This window comes from Trachinotus anak, unplaced genomic scaffold (assembly GCF_046630095.1).
Source record: "Trachinotus anak isolate AG129_WGS33_773 ecotype Australia unplaced genomic scaffold, CSIRO_AGI_Tana_v1 ptg000034l, whole genome shotgun sequence".
Taxonomy (NCBI): Eukaryota; Metazoa; Chordata; class Actinopteri; order Carangiformes; family Carangidae; genus Trachinotus; species Trachinotus anak.
In genome coordinates this window covers 6,825,198-6,851,053 of record NW_027273885.1, presented here as the reverse complement: position 1 = coordinate 6,851,053, position 25,856 = coordinate 6,825,198, and the positions used below count along the sequence as shown (strand labels likewise).

General features: G+C 39.2%; 1 protein-coding gene across 3 annotated transcripts; it reads left to right on the top strand.

The window, feature by feature from the left end:
• The first annotated feature begins 51 nt into the window (after positions 1 to 51).
• On the top strand, positions 52 to 25,638 carry st3gal4 (ST3 beta-galactoside alpha-2,3-sialyltransferase 4). Of its 3 annotated transcripts, XM_071471533.1 has the most exons (13): positions 52 to 380; positions 2,844 to 3,076; positions 7,325 to 7,392; positions 9,831 to 9,902; positions 11,031 to 11,109; positions 11,434 to 11,523; positions 12,787 to 12,884; positions 13,395 to 13,458; positions 15,089 to 15,184; positions 17,264 to 17,453; positions 17,920 to 18,057; positions 23,406 to 23,558; positions 23,653 to 25,638. In XM_071471533.1, exons 4-13 carry the CDS (start codon positions 9,881 to 9,883, stop codon positions 23,740 to 23,742), a joined length of 1,020 nt encoding a protein of 339 aa, XP_071327634.1. In that variant the 5' UTR covers positions 52 to 380; positions 2,844 to 3,076; positions 7,325 to 7,392; positions 9,831 to 9,880; the 3' UTR covers positions 23,743 to 25,638. The 3 variants fall into 3 exon arrangements, with proteins under 3 accessions (XP_071327634.1, XP_071327633.1, XP_071327635.1); XM_071471532.1 differs by lacking the exon at positions 2,844 to 3,076 and having other exon boundaries at positions 53 to 380; XM_071471534.1 differs by lacking the exon at positions 2,844 to 3,076 and having other exon boundaries at positions 55 to 380; positions 23,409 to 23,558.
• The last annotated feature ends 218 nt before the right edge of the window (positions 25,639 to 25,856 follow it).

The following is a 25,856-nucleotide window of genomic DNA, read 5'->3' as shown; positions in this document are numbered from 1 at the left end:
CGCGTACGCATGCGTGCCTTCGTTGAGAGAAAAGGCTGCAGAGAGCTAAAGCTGCCTGAGGTTCTCATGTCAGTCACTGCAACACATCCCCGTGTTCTGCGTCTCCGCCTTTTTTTTTTTTTTTTTTTTTTGGTTTCCGCTACATGGTTCAAGCGTTTTCATCATCACGCCGCCGCTTTTTTTTCTTTTCTTTTCTTTTCTTTTTTTTTTTTTTTTTTAACGTTTTTTCCTGTAACAGCTTGTCTCGTCAATAACCGTATTTGTCGTTTTCCCACGAAGTGAATGCCCCCGAAAGCAACGTGAACTTGGTTGAGACATCACTGTACAGTACAACGGGCTCGGTCCGCGGATTGCAGCTCATCTGTCGGGCAGCTCCGCTGGTAAGTACCCCTGTCCAGAGCAGCCGAGGTACATGAGGAGTTTCCTACATGCCTGGAGGCAGACAACAACACAGATCCGCTGTAGCCTCACTGGCCTCATTGGATCACAAGATGTTAAATTAAATTTGGCAGGCATGAGTCTTGATTTGAACATTCGTGTCAGTGCGATTACTTTGATTATTATTTATTTCATTCCGTTTGGGTAGACTGTAGATGGGGATGGTAAAGAGTTAGGCTATGTTTGATGATGAAATATATTCCTCACTTTATTCAACCACAGACAGTTATTATGTTTCCTGTCACCAGTGGCATTGGATCTAACTTGAAGTGGAATTTAAGTTACAGTCTGGCAGTAAAACATGGTCTCTTGGTTTTTAAATGCCATCCCTCAGCAGCTCTAATAATCAGGCAGGGATACATGGAGGGATACATTTGGCCAGTGCCAGTGGAGCTGCCTTGGCACTGTTGCATTGTTCTCATTAGTAAAGAAACGAGCTGTATTTATATTTACTTATTCATTCGTTTGTTTGCTTGCTTGTTTGCTTGTTGCAAACCCAGCTACGTTTTTCCATTTGCAAACACACTGCTTCATACTGCTTTAAATTATTATTAGTGTCTTTATTTGTAGCACATGATGTTGCATTTTGTCAGGCACTGTAATATTTTTTACACATGGCAGCACGAAGCTAACCGACCAGACCATGTTTTGCCCTGTAAATCAGTACTGAATCAGTATTGATTCTGCTGTAAAGCACTTGTCCTTGAATCAGTCAATCGGTTGCGATTTGGCTGAAAAAAAGTGATAGCTGTGTGGAACCTGCCCTCTTAACATTAATTTTTAGGCAAATTCAGTCAAACTTGTATCCTTGCTTCCGCAAGATATTAAGGCAAAAATAACCTGTGTGCAATTGAGATTACCAGCACGTACAAGAATATATCAGAACAGCTGAAAATTGGTGTGATGGAATAGGGCGTTTCATTTATGTCTATATGTTTAAGAGCCCTTGACAGGAAAGAGACCTGCGACTACTTTTAAAGAAAAGATAAATTGTAAAAGTCATATGACAACCGCCGCCCAGCCTGATGGCTTACGGTAAAGTTCTCTTTTATGGTGATGTCCTTATTCCTGTCTGGCCCTGTTCCACTGGTCTTCATACTATACCCAAGGTACAGGGTTGGGGAGGCAATTTTGCTAGAACTTTGTTGTGGAGATGTGTCTGTAGGTAGTTAATAAGTTACTTTGAGATCAGTCATCACAAAATAAAGAACAGAAATTTGACTGAACTCATACCAACAAAAATGTTGACTGTCGATCTTTCGATTGGTTTATTATCCGGTCACTTAGGGTTATGGAGGCAATTTATTGATTACTGACTAGTTACACCATTACATTTCCCTTATGGATTTATTAAGTCTTGTATCTTGTTAGTGTGGGTACTGTCAAATTTTTATTTTTTTAGCTTTTTTTTTGGGCATTTTGCCTTCATTCGACAGGAAAGTAGAGAGTGACAGGAAAGTTTGACTGACATGCAGAAAAGTTGGCAGTCGAACTGGTGACTCGCCTACTAAGAGCATCAGCTCACGTGGTATGTGCCCTAACCACTGGTTATCAGGTTGCCCTCACTGTCAAATTTTAGTTTGGTTGGCACAATCTTGACCATAAACTTTGGCAGATATATAGATAGATAGATATTGAATTTATTTCTTTTTTATGTTGAGATTTCATTAAGTCACTGTAACAGCAGCTACATAAGAGGGGACTATTTTATCCACAGATGTTGCATTTAATGGGGCTTAGGGATATTTAACACATGGCATCTTGCAGCAAATCAGCTAAAACACCATGATATGCCCTCTGCAGTAGTGACTCACTCCTGCTTGAATCAATCAATGTGGCCTGAAAAATATGATGAATTTGATGAACACAAATCTGCCCTCAAAACATTCAGGCAAATGTAATCATACGATGGTGACCTGGTGTTTGCAGTGAAAGCCCACAGGCCCGTGAGTGCTTGAGCAGGGTTTTCAAATGAAAAAGATATTATACTTGGTGGGCTTAGCCTCACGAGAGACATAATCTGTAAAACTGAAATGACAAGGGCCACTAACAAGGCCCTTCTATCCAGAGCATTACCTAACCTCAAGGTCCTGTTTTGTAGAAAGGTACTTTGTGAAAAAAATATTGAAATAACTCTATTGTTTAAGTTTATAATCTACATTTTTTAATGCCAAAGAATGGCTTTTCAAATCAGGAGTTTCTCATCACCATTTTTAACTTCTTGTAAAAATCTCCTTATATTGAGTTATCAGATTAGAATATTAATCAAACAAGACTCAAAAGTGTATTTTTACATAAAGAATAACAGAAGTTTCTGCTCTAGATATGTTCCATTAAATACAGAATTTCACTTCATTTCACTTTCACTTCTCATATTTTGGACCTTTTACTGCCCTTATACTCAGGTGATACCTCTCAGATCACTTCCTCGAACACTGCCTCGACTCAACTCAGGGTCTTCATCCTCTGGAGGCTGCATTTGAAGACCTATTGTGTCACAGGAGTGTAACTAGGCTGTCCCATGTCGTATGGTCCTTCAAATGGGACAGAGAAATGCAGCTTTCTTCTCCTAGGAAACAAAGGCTCCGACGGATGGATACTTCGTGGCCCAACCTATCCCAAGATTCATTACACACTGGTAATGAAAATAATATGGCAACAAAGAGTTGAACAGCTAATGGTACAACTTTCTTCTGCACTTTAACGGATTAGTTTCACATGTTCGAAATAAAGCCTTCATTCATTCATTCATTCATTCATTCATTCAACTGTTTAAAAAAAACCAAGGGCTTTAATAAAGTTACGTGTCGAAGTTGCTAGGCAATAGGAGCAGCGCTTTGTGATGATAAAAGTGGGCACAACTGGTGATGTAAAGCGGAAATCCTGTGTAGGCCAGACTGTCTCTTTTCAGTCCGGCCTTCAGGGTCTACGATGGGCTACGAAGGCCACACCTCCCCTGTGTCCCCCGAAGGATGCTCCCTTGAATTGGGACACAGCTAATGTGTGATTAATTGCAGATGGGAAAGACCACAATGCCCCAAGTAATATAATCTTGATTTAGTATGTTGGTGTGGCAACAATCTGTGATGACTAACTGGAAATTGTCAGCTGCTTCCAAAACATAACTGAGCAAACTGAACTGTACAGAACTGTACTCAAGAATTAGGAGCAGATTGTTATTAGTAATTAGGACAAACCAAGCAGAAACCTCTGAGGCTGAAAGGTGAAGTGGTGAAGTGAACTGAAGTGCCAAAACCTGCAGTTCTTTGAATGGCTGCTTGAAGCTGGCTCCAAAAGCAGGTCAATCCCCATTGACTCCCATGTTAAAATGCCCAACTTCACAGCAGAAATAATCATGTTTACAGCCTGGTACAAAAATAGTTTTGGTCTTTATAGCTAACTTCCACAACTGTCATTTTTATATAACTCACCCAGTTAAATTCTATTAAGGCTGACAGGTGGGTGAGCGTATGCTTGCTTGGCATTCACTGAAGTCTCAACTCAAGGCGGAGTCAGGCACTTTAAAACTGCTCTTCAGAAACCTATGGTTGACGTCACAGAGGTTATGTCCATCTTTATATAGAGTCTATGGGACAAACATACTGAGTCACCAAAGACTACACATGCATATTTATAGCCATAAAACTACTTAGCAATGGTTACAGATTATACTCTTATTGTAATACCAAATTGATATTATGTCAGTTTTTATTTTAAATGTTGTTGTTTTTTTCTCATTTCTTTAATGTCATTTCTACCACATTTTCTAACAAGACCCACAATTCATTTAATTTTATCATCAATCTTTTTTTTTTTTTATTGCTTTGTTGGAGTACCTGTTGTGAAACATTAACTGTGGTTGATCTTGTGTGAACTCCAAACACTAAAAAATGGTATAATCATCATTTGGTTAACCCTTTGTGTCCATATAGCAATATACTGTAGTTGTAGCAAAAATTGAAATTACAAACTTTTCTGAAATTTAAATCTCTAATGGATTTCTGAACATATTTCCTGACAATAAAGAAAAATAAAGTACCTCAGTGGCACAGTGGAAACTTGATGACAAAAACGCAGGTTGGATGGGGAACAAGAAACAACATCAGTTGTGAGGCAATCATGACTAGGCAATAGCAAAGTGATTCAGAAAAACCACATATACTCATATTTTTGTAACAAGAACCTATTTATGGACACAACCTATCAAAATGTGTTCATTCCAACTGTATCTTATTTAACTCTAGTAATTATGTAAGAGTGGACATTTCTGATAGTGTTTTTTTCTGTACAGGATCTTTGTCATTGTTTACGTCAGAGTGGTATAAGTTTGACTTTTTATCCATTTGTTTTTAACTACTTAGCCATGTTTTAACTCCTTATCCACTATTCTTAGATAGTTTATTCCAGCTGACAACTTCAACTGTTTCTTCATTATGTTAATAATTTGAACTGTTTATTTATTAGTTTTAGATAACATACATTAAAATTATCCATTACATTCACCTATTTCAACTATTTACCGATTACATTTCCTTTATCTCCTTTTCTCTCCTTTTCCATTTTTCATTTTCCAAATTATTTGAGCTGTTAATTACTTATCTTTAGCTAACTACTTCAACCATTTACCTAACTATTTAAACTGTCATTGATTTACTTCTGGCTACTTCAGCTATTTACCAATTAGCTTACTTTTAGCTAAACTGTTTCCCTGCTTGGTAACACATAAATTCATGTGTTAGCTGACTTAATATGTGGATATGTTTCTATTAATCAACTAATTAAAAAAAAAAAAATAGTTGAGTATTTCCATGTACCCACTCGAGACTGCAGAAGTACCCCCTGGGGTGCGAGTAGCTTTCACTGTGGAAAACTAATAATAAGCTGTCTGAAATCTCACATTGTGGAGGTTGACAAAGAGGATCAGGGTACTGGAAAAAAGCCACATCCAAGAACCAAATGTGCCCTCACCACCACAAAAACCCTGCACGGAATCACCATGTCTCATTTAATGTACATGCTATGTATTTATGGCTCACTTGAAGGTGTCTTTTCACATTCAAATGCTTTTAGGAACCAAAAATGGTTGATAATAGCCTTTCTTTGAAAGCTTTTCTTTATAAAAGCGGTCAAAATGTTACAAATGGACACTAGATTTAGCTCTTCTGACTGGATTAAATTGCGGGATTATATGTTTTAGAGGTGATTTTCTACTGTGAGCGTACACACATGTGATTTTCTTTGTCTGTGGTTGAGAGAAATCAGCTGATAGGTGAAAGGGATTTAGAGAGGGTCATTTCGAGTCATCATTTGCATCTGGGCCGACTGCGTTGAAGGGACTTTACCAATTCAGAATCAAACCAATCAATCTCACAATAAATCTGTTTGACCTCATAGGGTATATTCCGTGTTCAGAGATTATTGAGGGTAGAAGGACATGTTGTCGTCGGCTGCCATCGGTGCGTGTGTGTCATGACATATTCTCAAAATGACTCGAAATGAATACGTAGTTCATACATTAAAATGATCTGTAATTTTGGTCTGCAATGATGATGTGTAATATTGATTATTGTGAATAATCATTGTTTGTCAAAATCCTTACTGAAACCTACTATGACACAATAACACCTTGAACACAGAGCTCATATTAATACCTCCCAAGTATGTTGACATGAATATGTATCTGTAATAATTAGGTTAATTAATGACAGCATTACTGTAAGTTTCTGTTAATGCTAGGTACCTACAGTATTAGCCCTCTCAGCCCTCACCTTCTAAGGCATTCAGGAAGAAGGGGTTTAACCAGCAAATTGCTGACAACATTTTCCCATGGAGTGCTTTTGCCAGAATTGCTTCCAGTGTGCAATTCCGTGGTAGCTGTCTGAATCATCTTTAATCACTACAGTGTGTGACTAAGCTCTTTAAGTGGTCTGTCTGCGTTTCCTTCGTGATCCAAGCTTAGACCTGCGGCAATGCTTTAGGAACATCTGTGGTGAAGGTTACTTCTGACAGTTTGAAATCTTGCTCTGTTGTTGCTCTGTTGGTTCTTCACATCTCAAGGACTTTTGCCAGTGTCACTTAGCTGGTCAGCGTGCCTCGCGGTATCGCACAGTGCAGTGCTTGACCCTCCCTCTGCTCTCCCACTCAGACCTCCCTTCCTCTCTCCCTCACACTTTATCACACACAGTCCGCCATTGTGCTGCTCTGCTCTTGTGTTGCCTGTGGTGTCTGTGTGGAGGTCCTGTGCTTTCTGTGTCTTCTGTGCTTCACACTCCTGAGAGCAGTGTGTACAGTATGTCCAGCTGTTGCTGCTCTCTAAATCATGGCCCAAAGATGAAAGGGTGTTGATGGGGATATAGAGCTATATGCTGGGCTTCAACTAATGATTATTTTGGTAACTGGTTGAGTTATTTAGTCTATAACATGGAAAAAAAAAACAAAACAAAACAAAGCAAAACTGGGAACAGTTTTGCAGCAGGAAATTTTAGAAGCTGAAAACCAGCTAGGGTGCGTTTTTTTGCTTTATAAATGTCTTGAAATTGTTTAATCTTTTGCCAGTCAGTTAATCCATTAAAAAAAACATATTAGTAAATGCTATTAAATGAAGACTGGAACATGATTGGCCCCTGTCCAAGACTATATCTGAGGATGGAATTTCTGTATTTTTATGTATTCCAATTATGCTTTTGTAGTCCTGAATTACAAACTGCATTTCCCTTGTACAAAAATGCCATGTCATACATGTTTCCTGTTAAAGAATGGCTTTCTCGTCAGGGCTGCAGTATTATTTTAGTTTCCTTATTAAGTGCAGACACAAGTGGAAAGTCCTTTGTGAAAATATTCTCCAGTTGTGTTCCTATGTATGATTATTTTTTTGCTTTCTCTGCAGGGAGAAACCCAGGCCCATTACACCAGAACCACTGAGAACACAGTCTTTTGAAATGAAAGAGGGAAAAGGTAAGTTTTTTTTTTTCTTTTTTCTTTTGGACAGTCACAGCACTGTGGTAATCTCAGCTACACTTAATTATTTTGTGGAAACCTAGGCACCAGTTTGTTATATTTAAGCATGTGTTAATCATGTAGTTTTCATAATCGTTTCTGTGTTTTCTCCATGCAGTGATGGATTGTTTAGTCTGTAAAATGTTAGAAAACGGTGCAAATGCCCATTAAATTTCCAAAAGCCCCAAGTGACATATTTGAATTGTTTATTTTATCTGGCCAACAGTCCCAAACCAAAATGTATCCATTTCACAATGACATTAAACTGAGTATAGTGAATACATTTTCTGAACAAACTGAGAGCGAGTGCTCGGAAGTGCAGAGAACTTCCTGATAATAAGACTAAAGTGCTAACCTCTGCATGGGAACAATGCACAAAGAAGAAAAAGATTTTCTGTTTTCCTTATTTCCTTTTCTCTCTTTTTCCATTTTCCTAACTATTTGAGCTGCTAATTCCTTATCTTTGGCTAACCACTTCAACCATTCCTAACTATTGAAACTGTTATTGATTACTTTTTAGCTGTTGTCTTCAGCCATTTACCAGTTAGCCTACTTTTAGCTAACTGGTTCCCTGCTCGCCTGCTAACACTCATGCGTTAGCACCAAGCCAGACAGCCACAAGTCCAACTCCACTTATCAGAACACTCTACTAATAAGAGAGTTGCCTCCAGCATGGTTTGAACTTTTTGATTGATTTGCTCATGCAAGCGGTGGGATCGAACTCTGAACATTTTGACACTGATGCAGATCCTCACACGGGGAACAGTGCTACCCACTGAACCTCGAAGGCATTTCACTCATGTATAGCACAAGTTCACATTTTCTTGAGGAGAAAATGTTTTTTTTTTTACATGATTAACTACAGCAGGAGTAGCTGAAAATGAAAATGAATGAATGAATTAATTAGTTTTTTTGAGAGGGACAATGCATGTTAATGAACATCAGTACAAAATACATGACGTAAACATGTTGGATTATAGCAAAAATGCTTATTTACATCCGTCGACCCTGAGCAGGTAACATAAAACAGAATTCCCACATAGTGTTACAATCAAAGCAGGATCTGTAAGGTCAAGGTGAGGAAGGAGTGGCTACTTTTTAAGGAACCGCGCATCCCTTTTAAGTTAAGCATGTTAGTTTCTTCTCTGGTTTAGGAAGCCCACACCCCCTCCTCCTTTGAAATGTGAGGTTTCATCAGTCACATCCTTAATACCTAAAATTACCTCTCAACGTTGCTAAAGCTAACAGTGCAACAAAGGGAAGAGGGAAAAGGTCATTATGTGTGCATTATAAAAGATTAAAGATGAATCTCCTTCCGACATTGTCTAGTGCTTTCATCATTTCCCAAACGATAACTGAGGAAACAAACAGAGCCCAGCCTCATATCCGGCTCAGGATGAAGGATGAGGCAGCGGTGTCATCTCATATTTTATGCTGGGACATGACTGTTTTGTTTCACAGGGAGGGGCTTGAGCGTTCACACACTGTGGAGTAAAATCCGCAGAGCGTCCCTGCGGTGGTGTTAATCGATCCTGCAGTTTCCGCTCCTCGCTGTCTCCAAGTTTGGCCGTGCATGATTTAGTTGTAGATTTAAAGCAGTATCACATTACTGCATTTCTTAAAATAGATATTCAGCTGTGTGCCCTGTCAGGGTGGTATTGATTTTCAGTGATATTTGGTTTCTGAAGGAGCGTCAAGCATGTTCAGCTCAATCATTTGCTCGTAGGGATGGCTTTGGCTTACAAATCATAATTCAGGGAGATTATAGACAAAGCATTGTGCATTGTGCATTAAAAGATGTGCATTGTGCATTAAATAGTCAGTTGTCCGTCACGTCAAATACCTTTTAATCTGATCTAAGATGTAATCTGTCCTCTCTAAAGCACAGTGGAACCAGGCACACATTGTAGAAACTGATGTGATGCTGTTTGATTGCATATATCCTTCAATTCAGGGACCAAGTGTCAGACTAGCACGATCCTCTTAAACCGATCGGCCTTCATCTGCTTCCCCTTCTTCTCTCTCTCTCTTTTTCTGTATTTCTTTTTTTTTTTTTTACCTTGCCGTCGCTCTCATTTTTTCTGTTCACCCTCCTGTTTTTCCTCTTTTATTGTTATCATTTGTTTCTTGACCACTCCCTTTTCCCTGAGCCTCATCTGAGCCCAAGCCTAGTCAGTGCAGCTTATTTGTATAAATGTTTGCGTGTATATGTACATTGGGGTGGGGGTGGGGGGGTGGGGCGGTAGGATGTCAACTCTAACTAAATTAACTGCTGCGTATTTCATTTATTCAGAGTTGTTCCCTTTCTCAAGTAATCCTCTCAGAAGAGGGAGGATGCTGTTATTCAAATGAGGTACCGATAATTTGGTCTTTCTCTTCACTGTGCCCACCACCAGGATAACCTCATGCACTGTAAAGACATGAGAGGACCGAGGTGCACGTGAAGATGTCCCAGAAGACAACTAAAAGTAAGCCCTTTTGCAGAAATCTGTGCATGATTTTTTTTTTGAAAGATGTTGTTACAGATTTGTCTCAGTTGTTGCGGGCATACAGCAGATTACTTGAATATTAACATTTTTCAGACTTCTTATCACTGTGAGGTTGCCAGGCAACCAGCAGATACTCCACAAATTCACTGCTTCTAGCCAAAAAATAGACCTTTGCAGAACTTCCTGCAACACCACAACTCAATGTTTTAACACTTCGGGTTTTGTATGGGTTCAACTACCTGATTTAACATATTAATTTTGTTACCTTTGGACCAAGCCAGGCTAGCCGTTCTCCCCTGTTTCCAGTCGTTGTGCTAAGCTAAGCTATCTAACTACTATCTGTAGTTTGTTACTCACAAAAAAAATGCTAATTGTTTCTTTCCCAGGTCGTTAAACTATCTATTTGCGGAAGAATCTTTATTATTATGCTCCCTGTCCTTCTGTAGACAGACAGGTTGAAGAAAAGCTTATAAATATTTAATTACACATATATAAATTCAGTGAGGTACCTGTGGTTTCTATAGAGCTCTGTTAAATTCAACAGCATATCTGTGATGTTCAGCTTTAGTCATTGTCCCACTACAGAAAACTCATCACCGTATGAGAATACATGAATGGGAAAAAACTTAAGATAGATAGATAATTTAATGATGATATAGGAACATTTCCTGGCAGCTCAACGGGGTTTTTTCAAAACTCAGTGTCATATGTATCTTGAATAATTTGATTGCTGTTTGAGTTTTATTGAGTAGGTTATAGGTTAATTTGTGAGTTTCACTCTCTTTTATTACATTAAGACCATGACAGGCTGCTTCCTGTGCTGTTGTCTTTACATAGCAAAGTTATTTCTATGCATTTCAGTTTCATTTTTCGGTTCCCACACTGGGACTGATACTACACCTGTGATAAACAGTGTCATCTTTTGGGCAGCAAAGTTTTTTCTAAGGTTTTTTTAACTCAGTGATGAAAAGTACACGTCATTTAGTAGATTAATTTATTTAACATCAATGAAATCCTGGAATCTTTATTGAAGATGTTGAGACTTTGAAGCAAGCATGTGTTGTATGTGAAATTTGATGGCCCTGTTTTTTGTATGTTTGTTACCAGCATGGTGCCTTAGGCTTGTCCCAGTTCTCTTCTTCATCTCCTTTGTCACATACTACTGTTCCGATGCCATACTACAGAGGTAATTACACACACACGCTAGCACAACTGTTTCTTTCTTTTTTCTGTCTCAATTTCTCTGGTATTGAGGTCACATAATTACAGAAATGCCCATATCTGGTAAAAAGTAAGCTCATGAGGTCTGTGCAGTGCTGAGTCACTAAAAGTTAAGGAGGCATACCACATTTTGATCACGCAGTGGTCTGAGCTGCTGGTCAATTTAGGCCCCCACACATGCCCATTCTTGCACATTTTGAGTGTTCTGGACCCAGCTCCTGGCACGCTGGGTTTTTATGGATTCAGCAGTAGTTCTCATGCCAGTTGTGGTGATTGTCTGTCTTCTCAGCTATGGAGGCTCCAGCAAGCCTCTGAACAGTAGCAAGACGCTGTGTGGTGGCTGGCTAACCCAGAAGAAGTGGGAGAGCCTTAACTTTAAGTGAGTAATGGCATGTCTGTGTTTTTTTTTTTTTTTTTTTTTTTTAAACACAAACTGGATGGATTGGGTGGCTTATTAGGGGAGGAAGCTATGCCAACATTTTTATTTGAACATAAGGTCTTTACCAGTCATGAAGGAAAAGCAAAGCAAAGCTTGAGAAAGAACAGGACTTTATTATAAAAAATATTTTCCATCTAAATCATTACATTAAGTTTTAGTAACTTTGTGTGGAATGTCTTGATGAAATGGGTGAAAAGAACAGTCAATATAAAAACCAAGGTTGGCTAAGAAAAAGAATGAACTCTTGATAAGGTTGTGTTTTTTTTCTTTATCAGGTTCTGCCTTGTTAGATAATCATTTTTCCACAGCCCCCACTATTTATTCTCTCCTGCTCTATTATCAGTTATTTTAGCTGTATATTTTACTGGTCTTTGCTCTGCTGTCATATACTGATATGGTATCAATTTATGGTTTGTCCCAACCTCCTCCAGGGTGTTGGTTTGTTTCTCCAGCCCAGTGGACCTTCCACTGCCTGCCCTTTAACCTTTCAAACAGTCAAAATTCATAATCCCTGTGTTTACTGCTGTAAAAAGAACTTGATTTGCATTAGGCTGCAGGCAATCACAGTGACATTTCTCTAATTAAACCCCTCCCTGGAGATTTATCCTGATCTCCTGCAGAGAGGTAGCTGGCACATGAGGGTAATAAATGTCTGAGAGACTCACTGTCAAAGACAGCAGGTCATAAACAGCTGGAGTGTGAGGCCAGCGGACACAGGAAAGCAATTGTTTCCCATATTATAACCTGCCACATTTCTCTCACTCCATGGGCTCTGTGAATGTTATTGTTTTCTTTTCCCTCTCTTCAGCATAGAAATGCCAACAGAGGATTTTAATGAGGGAAATTTCTATTGAATGACATCATGTTAATGGCTGGTTTGCTTATAATGAGTCTGGTTTACCTGCTTAATAGATACCAGAGCATTTGGGAAAGTTAAGGCATCAGTCAAGCATCAAGCAGTTTTCCATGTGCCAGTATGAACACTGTACTGTTTGGCAGCACAGTTGGTATTGTCCATTGTGTGGTTTGATGGTTATTACAGCCAAAAAATAAAATAAGTAGTGTTCTTTATCCTTGCTGGCTTATGCCTCATTCATGTCTTCCCTTCCTCTCTCAGCCACAAAACCTTTCTGTAATACAATGTATCTACACAGTGAAGTATAACAGTATGTTGTAAAGCCTGCTCTGACATTTCTCATGCAGCATTAGCAGACGGACGCAGCTCTTTCTGAAACTGGAGGATTTCTTCTGGCGCCAGCATCTGTCACAGTTGGCGTTACCTTATGGCATTAAGGGCAGTGGTATGTTGACTCTACATTATCCTCTGCTCTCTCTGCTCACTTTACCCTGCACTTGTCTCACATCCTGCTGTTACTGGTTGATCTATATTTGTTTCATATTGTATATTCGCACGTTTCCGCTCCTAAAAAAGGTCTCATGTAGACATGTGAATGGTAACACCAGCCTTATCTTCACTTCAGATCTTAATACCCACTTGCACTAAACAACATTTTAGATAATATTGTATTGTAATATTTTCATATTATATTTAATATTAATGTGGTTGAATTAATGACCGTAGCTTACAATGAAATCATTGATGCTCTACTGTCTTAAAGACATAGCACATTGATAAGAAGGTTGCAGACCTTCACTGTTGGGTTCGATCATGATCTATTTGCAGACAGGATGGTGGATAAGATTCATGACTCGTGGGAATTTAAGTCCTTAATCTTCAAGAAGTTTCATTTCTGTATTCAAAGTCTTTAACCGACCTTTTCAGTTGCTCCATTTCTTTCATTCCCTCCCAGAGCTGCTGCTACTGAAAGTTCTTGCTGTAACTGCAAGTTATCAGCTGCCAGCCAACATTGAAAAGTAAGTGTGAGCAGACATTAACCACTTTGGCCCATGATGCTGAAGCTCAATGTTTTATTGCTGTATCAGAGGTTTTCTGTTTTCATTTATTGGCCATTGTTGTCTTCGATTTGATTTGACGTCAGTTGTGCAGTGCAGAGGTAACTGTGCTGTTTCGGCTGTCATAAACATTCTATTTTTAGTCTCACATGACGTCCTTTCTGTCTTTATGGATACTGGGATGAAGCCACTTGTACTAAGCCAATTAGCTATTCCTCATGACAGTAAAGAAAGGGTTATCAGGTGTTATTGCTCTGTTATTGCTAAGTCATGTCTCTAGAGAGGGTGGCATTTCTAATTGTACAAAACATTAAAACAGTCCCAAAAAAAAAAAATTGTTTAGTCAGCTGAACTCATGATTTTAAGTTCTGAAAGTGATAATTACAGGAATTTAAACTTGAAACAGACAAACTTAAATCATTACATTGAGTTAATGATAAAAGTGGCTTTCTGTTTTCATTTATTGGCCATTATTGTCATCGATTTGATTTGACGTCAGTTGCGCAGTGCAGTAGTATCTGTGCTGTTTCGGCTGTCATAAACATTCTATTTTAAGTCTCACATGACGTCCTTTCTGTCTTTATGGATACTGGGATGAAGCCACTTGTACTAAGCTAAATAGCTATTCTTCATGACAGTAAAGAAAGTGTTATTGCACTGTTATTGCTAAGTCATGTCTCTAGAGAGGGTGGCATTTCTAATTGTACAAAACATTAAAACAGTCAAAAAAAAAAAAAAAAAAAAAAGTTGTTTAGTCAGCTGAACTCATGATTTTAAGTTCTGAAAGTGATAATTACAGGAATTTAAACTTGAAACAGACAAACTTAAATCATTACATTGAGTTAATGATAAAAGTGGCTTTCTGTTTTCATTTATTGGCCATTATTGTCATCGATTTGATTTGACGTCAGTTGCGCAGTGCAGTAGTATCTGTGCTGTTTCGGCTGTCATAAACATTCTATTTTAAGTCTCACATGACGTCCTTTCTGTCTTTATGGATACTGGGATGAAGCCACTTGTACTAAGCTAAATAGCTATTCTTCATGACAGTAAAGAAAGTGTTATTGCACTGTTATTGCTAAGTCATGTCTCTAGAGAGGGTGGCATTTCTAATTGTACAAAACATTAAAACAGTCAAAAAAAAAAAAAAAAAAAAAAGTTGTTTAGTCAGCTGAACTCATGATTTTAAGTTCTGAAAGTGATAATTACAGGAATTTAAACTTGAAACAGACAAACTTAAATCATTACATTGAGTTAATGATAAAAGACAAGTTTATCTACTATAACTTATTATGAGATTTAAAGTGAAAATAGTTTTTCCTGCGCTCCCATACTAAACAACACAACTTCACAGAAACGTCTTGTTTCATAATCAATCACAAATTAAGATTCTAAGTTCACTGAAATAAGACAGTAGCTATATTTGCTGGCACAAATTCAAATTTTATTTGAAATGTTTCTAAGACCTAACAACTTGTATTTGTTATTTATGCCAAGGAATATAAGGTAGAGTTTTTACAGTGTTGTGGGGGGTACAAACATAAATATGCCACATTTCAAGTGTGTTTGTGTGTGTGGCGTTTCTTCACAGGCTTGAATGTAGAACCTGTGTCGTCATAGGCAATGGCTTCGCCATTAAAAACAGCTCCTTGGGAAGCATCATCAACAAGTACGACGTGGTCATTCGGTAAGCACGGATGACACCACATAAAAGCTTTTTTATTAGTGCAATCACATTTACGCATTGTTTTTACTATATGATGCATTGTGCAGAGGGATGAGGAATTAAATAGGGTAAGACTGAATATTTGGGGTGACCGTACTATATTTTCTTATTTTACAAACAGTGACGGTCAAAATAATAACAATAAAACCACAAATCTCTCCATAACTACTTTCATGTTTGAGAATAGTTGGGACTGAGAAATTAGAAACAGATGGATCCTTGCAGGATGACCTTAAAAAGGGAATGTGTTGATTTCCCCCTACAACTTAAAGCAGGATTAAATTCACTTGTTTGTAGACTAATGATGGATACAGTAACCGACTGAGTGACTCCCTGACCCTGACGCAGAGCCGTCCTGTCAGCAATTAGCAAACTTTAGGGTCAAATCAAGTTCTTTATAGGGGGAAAAGTGTTTGGTTTACTCAAGGACAAAGGCACTGTCAGGCATCTGACTTTAGAGCCTTGGAATGAACACATGCATTCTGAGTTTTTATAAGCCTCTTTCAAACAGGCAGAGTTTGGCCTGGCCACAATGCATTTTTATCCCCCTCATCAACCCCCTGTGCTCCTCCTCCTCCCCCACATCTCTCCTTCTCTTCTCAGAAGCTAATCGTTCCCTGGCCATGTGGAGCAAGGTTATTGACGTTCAGAATTCAATACATTCCGGAGAGTTTGACGTCATCGAGCTGGTTCTGTCATAGAAACACCGCTAGACTGTGTTAAAGCCTGTTGAGACTTAAGTTTCCAAAGTGCGGACTAATTGTTTAACCAAACAAGGTCTCAGTCTCTGCTACCGTGTTAATTCTTTGGTCAAGGAATGAGTTATGATGTGGTTGTGTCAAGAATTGGTTAAAAGTAATAAAGCTAGGATGTTTCCAGAATGAGGCACATACCTATTTTTAAGCCCTGAACAGTCTCACATGCTTTCGTATTTTCAGGAAACTTTTTTTTCCCCACACTATCACATAATACACGTGCAAATATTTATTACTTTTAAGGCATTAACACACCTGTGTGTGTTACACAGAAACAGAACAAACATTAAGTGATGAAACGGCAGCTTGAGTAAGTCACATCACACAGGTGTGGGAATCAAGTCACATTGTGAGAGAAGGAGATTGTGATAGGAGAAACTAGAATCATGCTATATATAAAAAGATAAGCAATAGATGTTTGTTGTTACCGCATATTATTACTGCTGGCTGGTTGGCTAACCAAACAACTAGCTTGGTTACATCCTTATACTGTTGGCTAAAATAGCTAAGAGCCGAAGTCCTGACAACATGTGCGAGCCTCTGCTCTGCTATCGTCTTCATCGAGTGTTGGTGTTTTTGAAAAAAAAAAAAAAGTATGTTCCTGGGGTTTACTCTTCATATTCTAAAGCAAATCTGCGTTCACTCGCCATAAAAACTGAAACCTTCATGATTTCAACAAAGTTAAATAATTATTAATCTAGCTTACAAAAAAGCCCAGCAGTGTGGGTACAGACAGATACAGACAAATAAAAGGAAAATCCTGAAACATGAGTGGAGAAACAGGATGACAATGCCCCCATCCCTGAGCCACATTTTGTCATCGAATGGTTTAAATCATATGCTACGGCCTATCGAGTTCCATATTTTAACCCAATTGAACACAGCATTCTCCACCACCATCAGCAAAACACCAAATGAGGGATTGTCTTTTGGAAGACTTGGGTTCATCCCTCCAGTAGAGTTCAGAGACTTGTAGGACCATTGAAGCTGTTCTAGCAGCAAGTTGTTGCCCAACATCTGACTGAGACACTTTATAGTGGTTTTTCCTTCAATTTGTCACCAACCTGTATGTTGTTTAGCTTGAGTCGTGTTTCCTGAATCTCAGTCAAGTGCAAAGTTAGCATGGCTCATTAGTCAGAAAAGACACAGGTTGATTTGTTTTCTTTTAATGCGCAACAGTGTTTCAAAGGTCATGATGTCCTTATATGATTAAGAAAATTTAAAAAATGAAAATCCCTAATAAAACAAACTTCTTGTCCATGAATGTGTCATGTCCCTGACTCAGGTTGAATGATGCCCCAGTGAGAGGCTATGAGGAGGATGTGGGGAACAAGACCACCATGAGGTTCTTCTACCCCGAATCGGCCTCCTACAATCCTGGACTGAACAACGAGCCTGGCACGCTCATGGTCCTGGTGCCTTTCAAGCAGCAAGATCTGCGGTGGCTGAAAGAAATTCTCTATGATGAAAAGAGGGTACAGTATGTGTGAGAATGCACTCTCTCTCTCGCACACACATGCTTGCCATATCATTTTGTCTCACTTTCTTTCTTTCCCTCACATTAACGCACTCCTTTTGGCTTCTTTTCCAGCCCTCGCCAGTCATCCATATCAGGAACAAACACTTAAAAGGTTCAGCGATGCCAGCCCCTTTAGAGTTAAATGTACTTTTCCATCGCAGACATCCTTCACTCTGTTGCTCCGGGCACCTCCGGGCTCCTGCTGCTAATAGTTGCGGGGTCATTACCCCCTAATTTGCACATTGATTTACTTGCTTCAAGACATGAGGGAGTCATAGGTTCAATTGCATCTCTGTTTGTGTAAACGAAGTCAGTGTGCTAACCAAAAGCAGCAATATTTTACTCTCTTATTGTTCTTTCATTCCTTTCAAGTGCACAACATCCTGCCTCTTATCTTTGTCTATTGTTTATGTGCATTCCAGGTCAGGAAAGGCTTCTGGAAGCCTCCTCCCCAAATCTGGTTGGGTGACGTCAGTAAAATCAGAGTGCTGGACCCCCACTTTCTGCACCAGACTGCAGAGAGATTGCTGCAGATCCCCCTGCATCCCAAGACTAAACAGGTGAGAGATTGCTTCCATGTCCCTGCTTTGAGGATCACAAATCTGCAGGCAGTTGCAGAAGTTTTGGTTCAGCTCCAAAACAATGGATCAAATCAAATCTCTAGCTCAAAAAGTCTAAAACTGATGATCTCTAACTGTGGCGGTGATGCTTCTTCTCTGTTTCAGATCATTTACATTGTCCATTTCTGGCATCCCCAACTGCCATTTTCCCACTGGAACCTTTTCTCTTGTTTGTTCCCTTTCTCACATACCTCCCTTTTTTTCTCCTTTTCGCCCTTCACTGCTTCCCACATGAATGTTAACAAGGCTGAATGGAGCATCCACTGATTAGCCACAGCTCCTCAAGTGATACGTCTTAAGCGCTGTGATAAACAGTTTACTGGAAGAGGCATTTTTCTTGAAATGTAGCCGGGTCAATAGCAATTTTGTGGATCCAATTACAGCGAAACACGATGAAGATTAGCTTCTGCTTGGCATTCTGGCATCTCATTACAAGATAAGCTCCTCGTGTCTTCTAGGCTGCACAGTGAATCTCTGGAAGATAATTGGCTTTTGAAGGAAAGCCAAAATATTGTATAAATTTCAACCAGACGCTCTGTTTTTAGAATAAGGAAAGTTCCCAGTGTTCTTTCTGTGCAAAGCTGATTATTGCTGTTTTCAGGGAAATGTTTTTTTCAGGATTTCAAGGTTTAGTTGATCTTTCTCGAGCATGTTTTGTGACTTTTGGCTCAACCAAATGAAAAAAGAAGTATTGAGTAAAGCAAAGACAAGATAACCTCATCAAAACACAACAAACCTTAAGTGGAAACAGACCCATAAACTAACACACAAAACTTAATTGTAGAACAGTGGTTGCACAATGAGAAAACATGACACATTACATTTTTTTGCAGTGTACCACTGATGTGTTGTTGTTTCACAAATTGGACCTCAACTCACCTCTTTGGCTGCGGGGTTTGGATTTTGAAACACCCTGGGATTTGACTTGGACCATTACTCATGTAGAATGAAGTTTTTATTGGCTCATTGCATCCCATCCGCCAAGTGGGACTTGTTGTGTGTTTGTTGGGGATCGTCTCTGAATGGCGTGGGCCCGAGCCAAGTTTTGTTTTGGTTCTGCTTGTTCTCCTCTCCTGCGCCCTTTTTGTCAGAGAGTGACGGGGGTGTTACCCTTTTGGACTGCAGTACAAACACAACTGGCTGGTGCGTTAGAAGAGTGAGCAGTGGGAAGGCAGTGATCCTACCGGCGACCAGCAGGCTTGCCCGACAGGAGCTCTGCGCCATCTGCACAGACTCTATGGTTGGTGGGGAGAGGAAGGTAGGCAGGAAGAGGAGGAGGAGGAGGAGGAGGAGGAGGAGGAGGAGGAGTGACTGAGGCTTACAGGAAGTTAATTTTGCTTGCTTCAACAGTATTAAGACAGTGCATTAGCTTCCTCAGGAGTGGAAATATGGGAAACTTACATTTTCTTCACGATCCTCATTCTCACCCTGAGTCTTCTTCTGTCTCTTTCCTCTTTTCTATTCTCGGGTATTCCACATCCTCCAAATACAAGCAGGCGTCTTGACTGTAGCAGATCTCCACTGTGCACGTACCACACCCTTCCTTGGCTAAGGGACACCCTCAACACATGCAAAGAGCAACCCATCCCTTTCCTTCCCCTTTTTTGTTTGCAGGCTCTCATGTACACACACAAAATACTCTCATGTTCACACTTGTCTCTCCAAACACAGGCTTGTGTTGAGCTCTTGTAAGTCTGGCTTGCAGTGGTGACAGTATGCAGCCAGCCCCCCACCCAACTCTCCCCTCCTCTCACCAAGGCTCCATGGGCCTGCGTCCAAGCTATGCGCCGGGCTGCTGCAGAGCTCTGGTGTTGGCCTGTATGCTGGCGACCACATGAGGCTAATACACACAGAATGTCAGCTGTGTCCCATTGCGGGGTGCTTATCAGTTTCTGAATTAAAGAAAAAAAAAAAAAGACAGTCATGCTTGGTGAAATAGCAAGTCAAATCAATCTGTTCGAATGTTTTAGAGAGGGAAGAAGCTGTTTTTCAGTTTCCTATGAAGGCGATCATGGTCAGATCACCCTCTGGATCACTGCAGTACATTGGATAGACCTTTATTTAGGTCACATTTAACCATGAGTGCTGTTTATCCCCACAACTGGCACACACAGATAAAACACACTGCTCTTTCTTTCAGGCTCATCTTATCAGTGAATCCATGAGCAGAGAGCCTGTCTGTTATCTATGTGAGAGCTGTTGCTGAAGAGGTCTTTGGCCAAACCTTCAGACACTGTGTCTTGATGAGGGTAAAAACTAATAGATGTTAATTTGCATGAAACTGGGAACGAGCACTTGTCAAGACAAATACAAGTGAAAATGTGTGCACAGTTCACGCACATGCACATAAACACACAATAACCCGATGTGCACAGCCAGACCTGACCCGAAGATAATTAGAGCACCAACACAGCAAACGGCAGCAGCACGGTATGTTATCAAAAAAATTGATCGGGCAGCAATGTAGTAAAAATAATAATAATTATAATAATAATGTCCTAAAAACAAATGTCAAGTCACTAAAATCATTTGTTGATATGTTTCAAAGACAAAGTCATACAAATAATTGTGAAAGTCTGATTTTTTTCTGATTTCTTTCTAGTACATGACATGAGTTCAGTGTGATGATGCTCAAATCCAAACACACAAACCAATAGGCAAAATAAAATTAATCGAATAAATAAAATGAAATAAAAAGAATGAAAATGAAATTCACACAGTTAAAGAGAAGAAGTATCTGTTTGCTGTGGAGAGTCTGCTGCCCTGTCATCTGCCTACAGCCAGTTTTTTGCAGCAATATTTTGCAATGGGTAGATTCTAAAATCAATAAGGTGCCATTAAAATATTAATAATATATGTACATAAGTTTATCTGAATCTATAGCCAACTGACTAAACTATGGTTTAGGGAATGAATAAGCCCTAGCTTGAGGAAATATGAGAGGTCAGGCCTTGTAAACACCGGCACATGCACCAATGATAAACTGGACAGCAGAAACGTCCTTGCAGACACAGCTGCAGCAGAGGAAACTGGATAATAACATGAAAAGCTGTAGAGGAGAGAGATATGAAAAGGCTGTTGGGAAAGTATACTGTATTTTGGAAGGGGATGGAAAGAGAGGGTTTCTTCTATCTCTAGGTCATGTGGAAGTGATTTTCCTTTTTGCTTTTGCAGGGATAATCACTGACAGTCATATGGGAAACGGTGAACAACACTGGGAAATCTCTGTGCACAGTAAGAGCCCGCCAGGGACAATACAACACACGTGTCTCAACTCATTAGATCTCACATTAGTTTTATTTCTTGTTTTTCCTAAAACAAGAAAAAAAGATGTCAGTGTGGTCAGATGATCTCCCTTTATTTTTTCCTGTTTTCCAGAAAGGCAGGGCAAGAAACCTGCAGGCAGATGTACTTAAGCACTTTTAGAGTAATACTTTCTTTTATGTAGAGCTTCTCTGTCATCACCATTTTGTCTTCAAAAGTAAATAAGCCACTTGACATAGAGACAGACATTAACTGAAGAGTGGGAAGACGTGCAACAAATGTCCCCCCTTCTTTTATCTCTTTGTAACTCTTATCCTGACCAGTCTCTTTGGAGTTTATTCTTTGAATGGCATTAGATTTACCTGACACACAGAAGTCATCACTGCTTTTTGAGAAAATCAACATTGAATAGAGACTATGTCTGAATGATGAAAACAAAGTCACAATCCAGATGTGCAGACCTCCCCACATCAGCCCAAGGTAAAATCTGGTGCCCAACCTGGTGAAGGGGGGGGTTGTTTTCAACTCTGTCATGAAAGAAATGTTCCGCTGATCAGGGATGGATCCTTTTAACATGTACCAAATGCACCATCACACTGGGCTTTATTCCTGGAGCAGGCAGCAATGAATCAGAGTCAGCCAAATGTATCACTGTGTTCAGGACAGAAGCTTTCAGGACCAGGGCTGTGAGTAGAGTTCATAAAGGTTTGCTTGTGCACTTGATTTATTCTGACAGGAGGATTTTGAAACACATATGACAGTAAACAGGAAGGGAGGGGTGAGTTGCTGAATGATAGGTGTCAAGTTCTATTTCTGGATTTGAGCTAGTGCTATTGCACTTCATGGTTAGCACCTTAAACCCCCTGAGGTCACAAGAACATTTTTGTAGATTACACATACAGTATACTATATAGAAAATAGTAACAGCCAGCAGCATACAGAGACACACAATACACAAATACACAAAATTACTGTCATTGAACAGAACTCCCCAAGTATAAAAACTGTCTAGACCCCAAGGAGAGGATTTGTTAACGGCATCAAATGCAGCAATGAGATGATTTTCCTTTTTTTTTTTTTTTACTGGCATCCATTCTCAGACAGAGCTGTGTCAGTGAACTCTTTGCTTCTGTGCCAGAAGTGCTCTTAAATTTTTCAAATGTAGAAAGTTAAAATATGAAGACATGTTTTAGCTGAAGGGAAATCAATTTCTCAAGTATTTTGACCAAAAACATAGAGTGGGAAATTGGCCCGAAGTTGTTGTTATTTGTTACTGGCATCAAGAGTGCTTTCCTTCAGCAGAGGCTGCACTAAGGTCATAAGTGAGCTGCTGCAGAAACACCCAGTCTGCAGGGGGAGACTTGCAAATGCCTCAGGTGCAAATTTGCAGAGGATGTTGTGGTAAAATTTGATGGTCATTAGGCATGCACTTAATAAGTACAGCCATCCTGTGTAGGGACAAGAAGTAGGCAGAGGAAGTAGGTTGTGGTCTTTTTGAAAAATGCTTCTGAGATTATCAGATTGAATTCTGCTCGTGGAAAGGATTGTGTTGACGAACTGCACGCAAAGGTCTTCGGCTGCAGTTTGTCTTGCCCTGTGCCGCCATCTGGTGGTGATATGAGATGCTGCAGTTCTTGCAGTGCCTAAGATTGCATAACACTACAAAACAGATGTACAATTTTGTTTTTTTACATAAATACTCAAAATCATGTTGAGTGTATATACGCCTTAACACCACTTTTACTGAACACCACACCACACAGCAAACACTATACTTCTCTAAAGGTAGTTAAATGTGTTTAAACCTGATTGTTTAATGTGATTCTGACAATATTGTTTGTACAAATACAAAATTCCAGTGCATAGTCTCTATGATTCTGTTATCCCATTCTTTCTGCCAGGGTGTCCTTTTTTTATATTGCTACCACTAGGATGTCAGAAATTTTCAAATCATGCGAAAGTTTATTATTATTTTTTTTTTTAAATGAGTGCAGTGGGCTGTCATTAACTTTTGTTTGTTACAGAAGCCAGTGCATCCTACCACGGGTATACTCGCTGTGTTTGTTGCTCTGAACTACTGTGATGTGGTCCACATTGCTGGTTTTGGATACCCTAACACAAAGAGCCAAAGGCAGCCTATCCATTACTATGGGTATGACACCATGAGGTCTATGAGGGTGGGTATCAATCTGCCGTCTATTTGGTAATATTTGGTAATACACATGCTTTCAATTCTTAAAATACTGATGTGCCGCTTTCTCTCTATTCCAGAATTCTTACCATGATGTCAATCATGAAGCTGAAGCCTTGAAAAGACTGGAGGATTCAGGAGCTATTTTGTACCTGCACCCACATTTATGACACACACATTTTTCCAGTTTGATTTAATCCCAAAAAAAAAAGATTGTACACCAAATTGTAACTGAATTGGGTTTGGGTCATCTGATTCAAATCAGAATTGAATGTGCCTTCTGCAGTGGGAGACAAGACGTTTTGCTCTCAAGGCATTTTGAGTATCACTGATTTAGCACTTATGAACATCCATCTCCCTGGCACCTTATATTCTGTAGGAGACATGAAAAGTGATTTAACTGCTTTTTAAAATGGATACCTTTGATTTATTAAGTGGAATCGTTTTTGGTACCATGGCTCAGCATTTTGCGTACATTTTTGAGGTTTGTTACTATTTTGGGTAAACTTGCTATTTGTGGTGTGACCCAGGTGGCGGTTTGTGATAATACAGTTCTAATTATCGTCTGATTACTTTGGATCTTCAATAATTCCAGTGCTTTGATGTTGTTTTTTGGGTCATGTGATAACTTCGGACTTATCAATGCCATATTGTAGGAATCAGGCGTTTCAGATCTACAACTCAGAATGGGGTACATTAGTCCAGAGATTTCATGAATATCAGTGAACTGTTAAATTATCCAGTACAGATGATTTCTTATACACATACAATGGTTGGAGATTCATGTATCATTTTATCAAGTAAGATATAGTCTTTCTTTCTTTTTAAAGTCTATTTTACAGGATTAAAAGAGGTGTTTTAGAATCTGTGGGGATTTTCAGTGTACATTTTAGTTGAAACCAAATGAAAATGAACTGAACAAACCTGATTCACACAGTAAGGTGGATTACATTCACATTACTTTAAGATTTTTTCAGACTGGAAATACGATTTGTATTTTTTACACCTAAGTAATGTATAATTAGTCTTTAATTTATTAATTTCTTTTTCCAGAAACAAACTGGATTTTTTTTTTTTGTAAAGAATTAAATAAATTTTTAATTAAAATGAAATCAAAATGAATTTTATTTCTCATTTTACGTCCAGTACATCCAGTAAAATTCATATTTGTTGTCAACTTTAAATTTATGTTCACATGAATTATTGAACAAGGCTCATGAATCAGCTGTATGGGAATCACTACACTTTGACCTTAGTGAACCTGCATTGAGCTCTCATTTGTTAGGCGTGCAAGAATATAACATTACTCTTTGCCACTAGATGGCAGAGAGCCTCTATACCATGCATACTATACAGTAAGTACTCTGCTGCACTGCACATGGTGCAGTCATGCAGCAGCCCATCTTGAAGTGCCTGGGGTAATGGTTACAGCAAAACTAGCACTAGCACATGTGCTAGGGAACGCACATACAATATGAACATCTGGAAGACCAGAAAATTTCACAATGCTAATAACTGAGGATGACTAACACACATTTGCCACCAGCGACAGATGTTAATGATGATTTCCATTTTCTGTACACAAGGCCCCCTATTAGTGTTGACATGAATGGAGATGCCCTTGGCATTTATGAACTAGGCTTACTAATATGGTGGTACATCAGCTATGACGGGTTCCAGTTCATCAGCTGAGATCAGAGTGACAGGAGACATTTATTGTGCTTTCAGTCATTTATTACAGTATATGTTGCAATGCTACTACAACAGCAACAGCAACAGCAACTACTACTACTACTGCTAATGATAATAAAAATAATAATAGTTCCCAAATTGTACCACATTCCTGATATTCTGGTGTGAATTAGCCTATTACACGTATAAACTCAAGTGATGTGCACGCAGAGTGCAGAGTGATATCTTTTGAGTGATGTATACCCTTACCCTCAAGGTCAGACTATACGACAGGTTACATACTGTAACTAAGATGTACTGTGCCTATGTCTGTTATTAAACTAGCAGAACTCATGAAGGGCCATGTACTAATTCTGCTATAGTACATTTGCTCAGCTGTATGTTCCATTTTGCCTAAATCTGTGTGTTTTGCCTGGGTATTGCTGATATGCAAAGCAATCCTATATTTGCAGCAGGGTATAGATCACAATCATACGCCTACCCTCTTATTCAGTTCAGTGGGATTTTCAATTGATGGTGCTAACTGATTTTCTTGCCACTGAAAGCCAATCTGACAGCAAACACAAAGTCCTTTTCAGTCCATTTAAAGCTC

Excerpts from the sequence above, each read along its gene's own strand:
- st3gal4 (XM_071471533.1), top strand. The coding sequence starts at position 9,881 with ATGTCCCAGAAGACAACTAAAA. Across the intron at positions 9,903-11,030 it reads GTCCCAGAAGACAACTAAAA|CATGGTGCCTTAGGCTTGTC; the intron begins GTAAGCCCTTTT and ends GTTTGTTACCAG. Across the intron at positions 18,058-23,405 it reads TGCATCCCAAGACTAAACAG|AAGCCAGTGCATCCTACCAC; the intron begins GTGAGAGATTGC and ends TGTTTGTTACAG.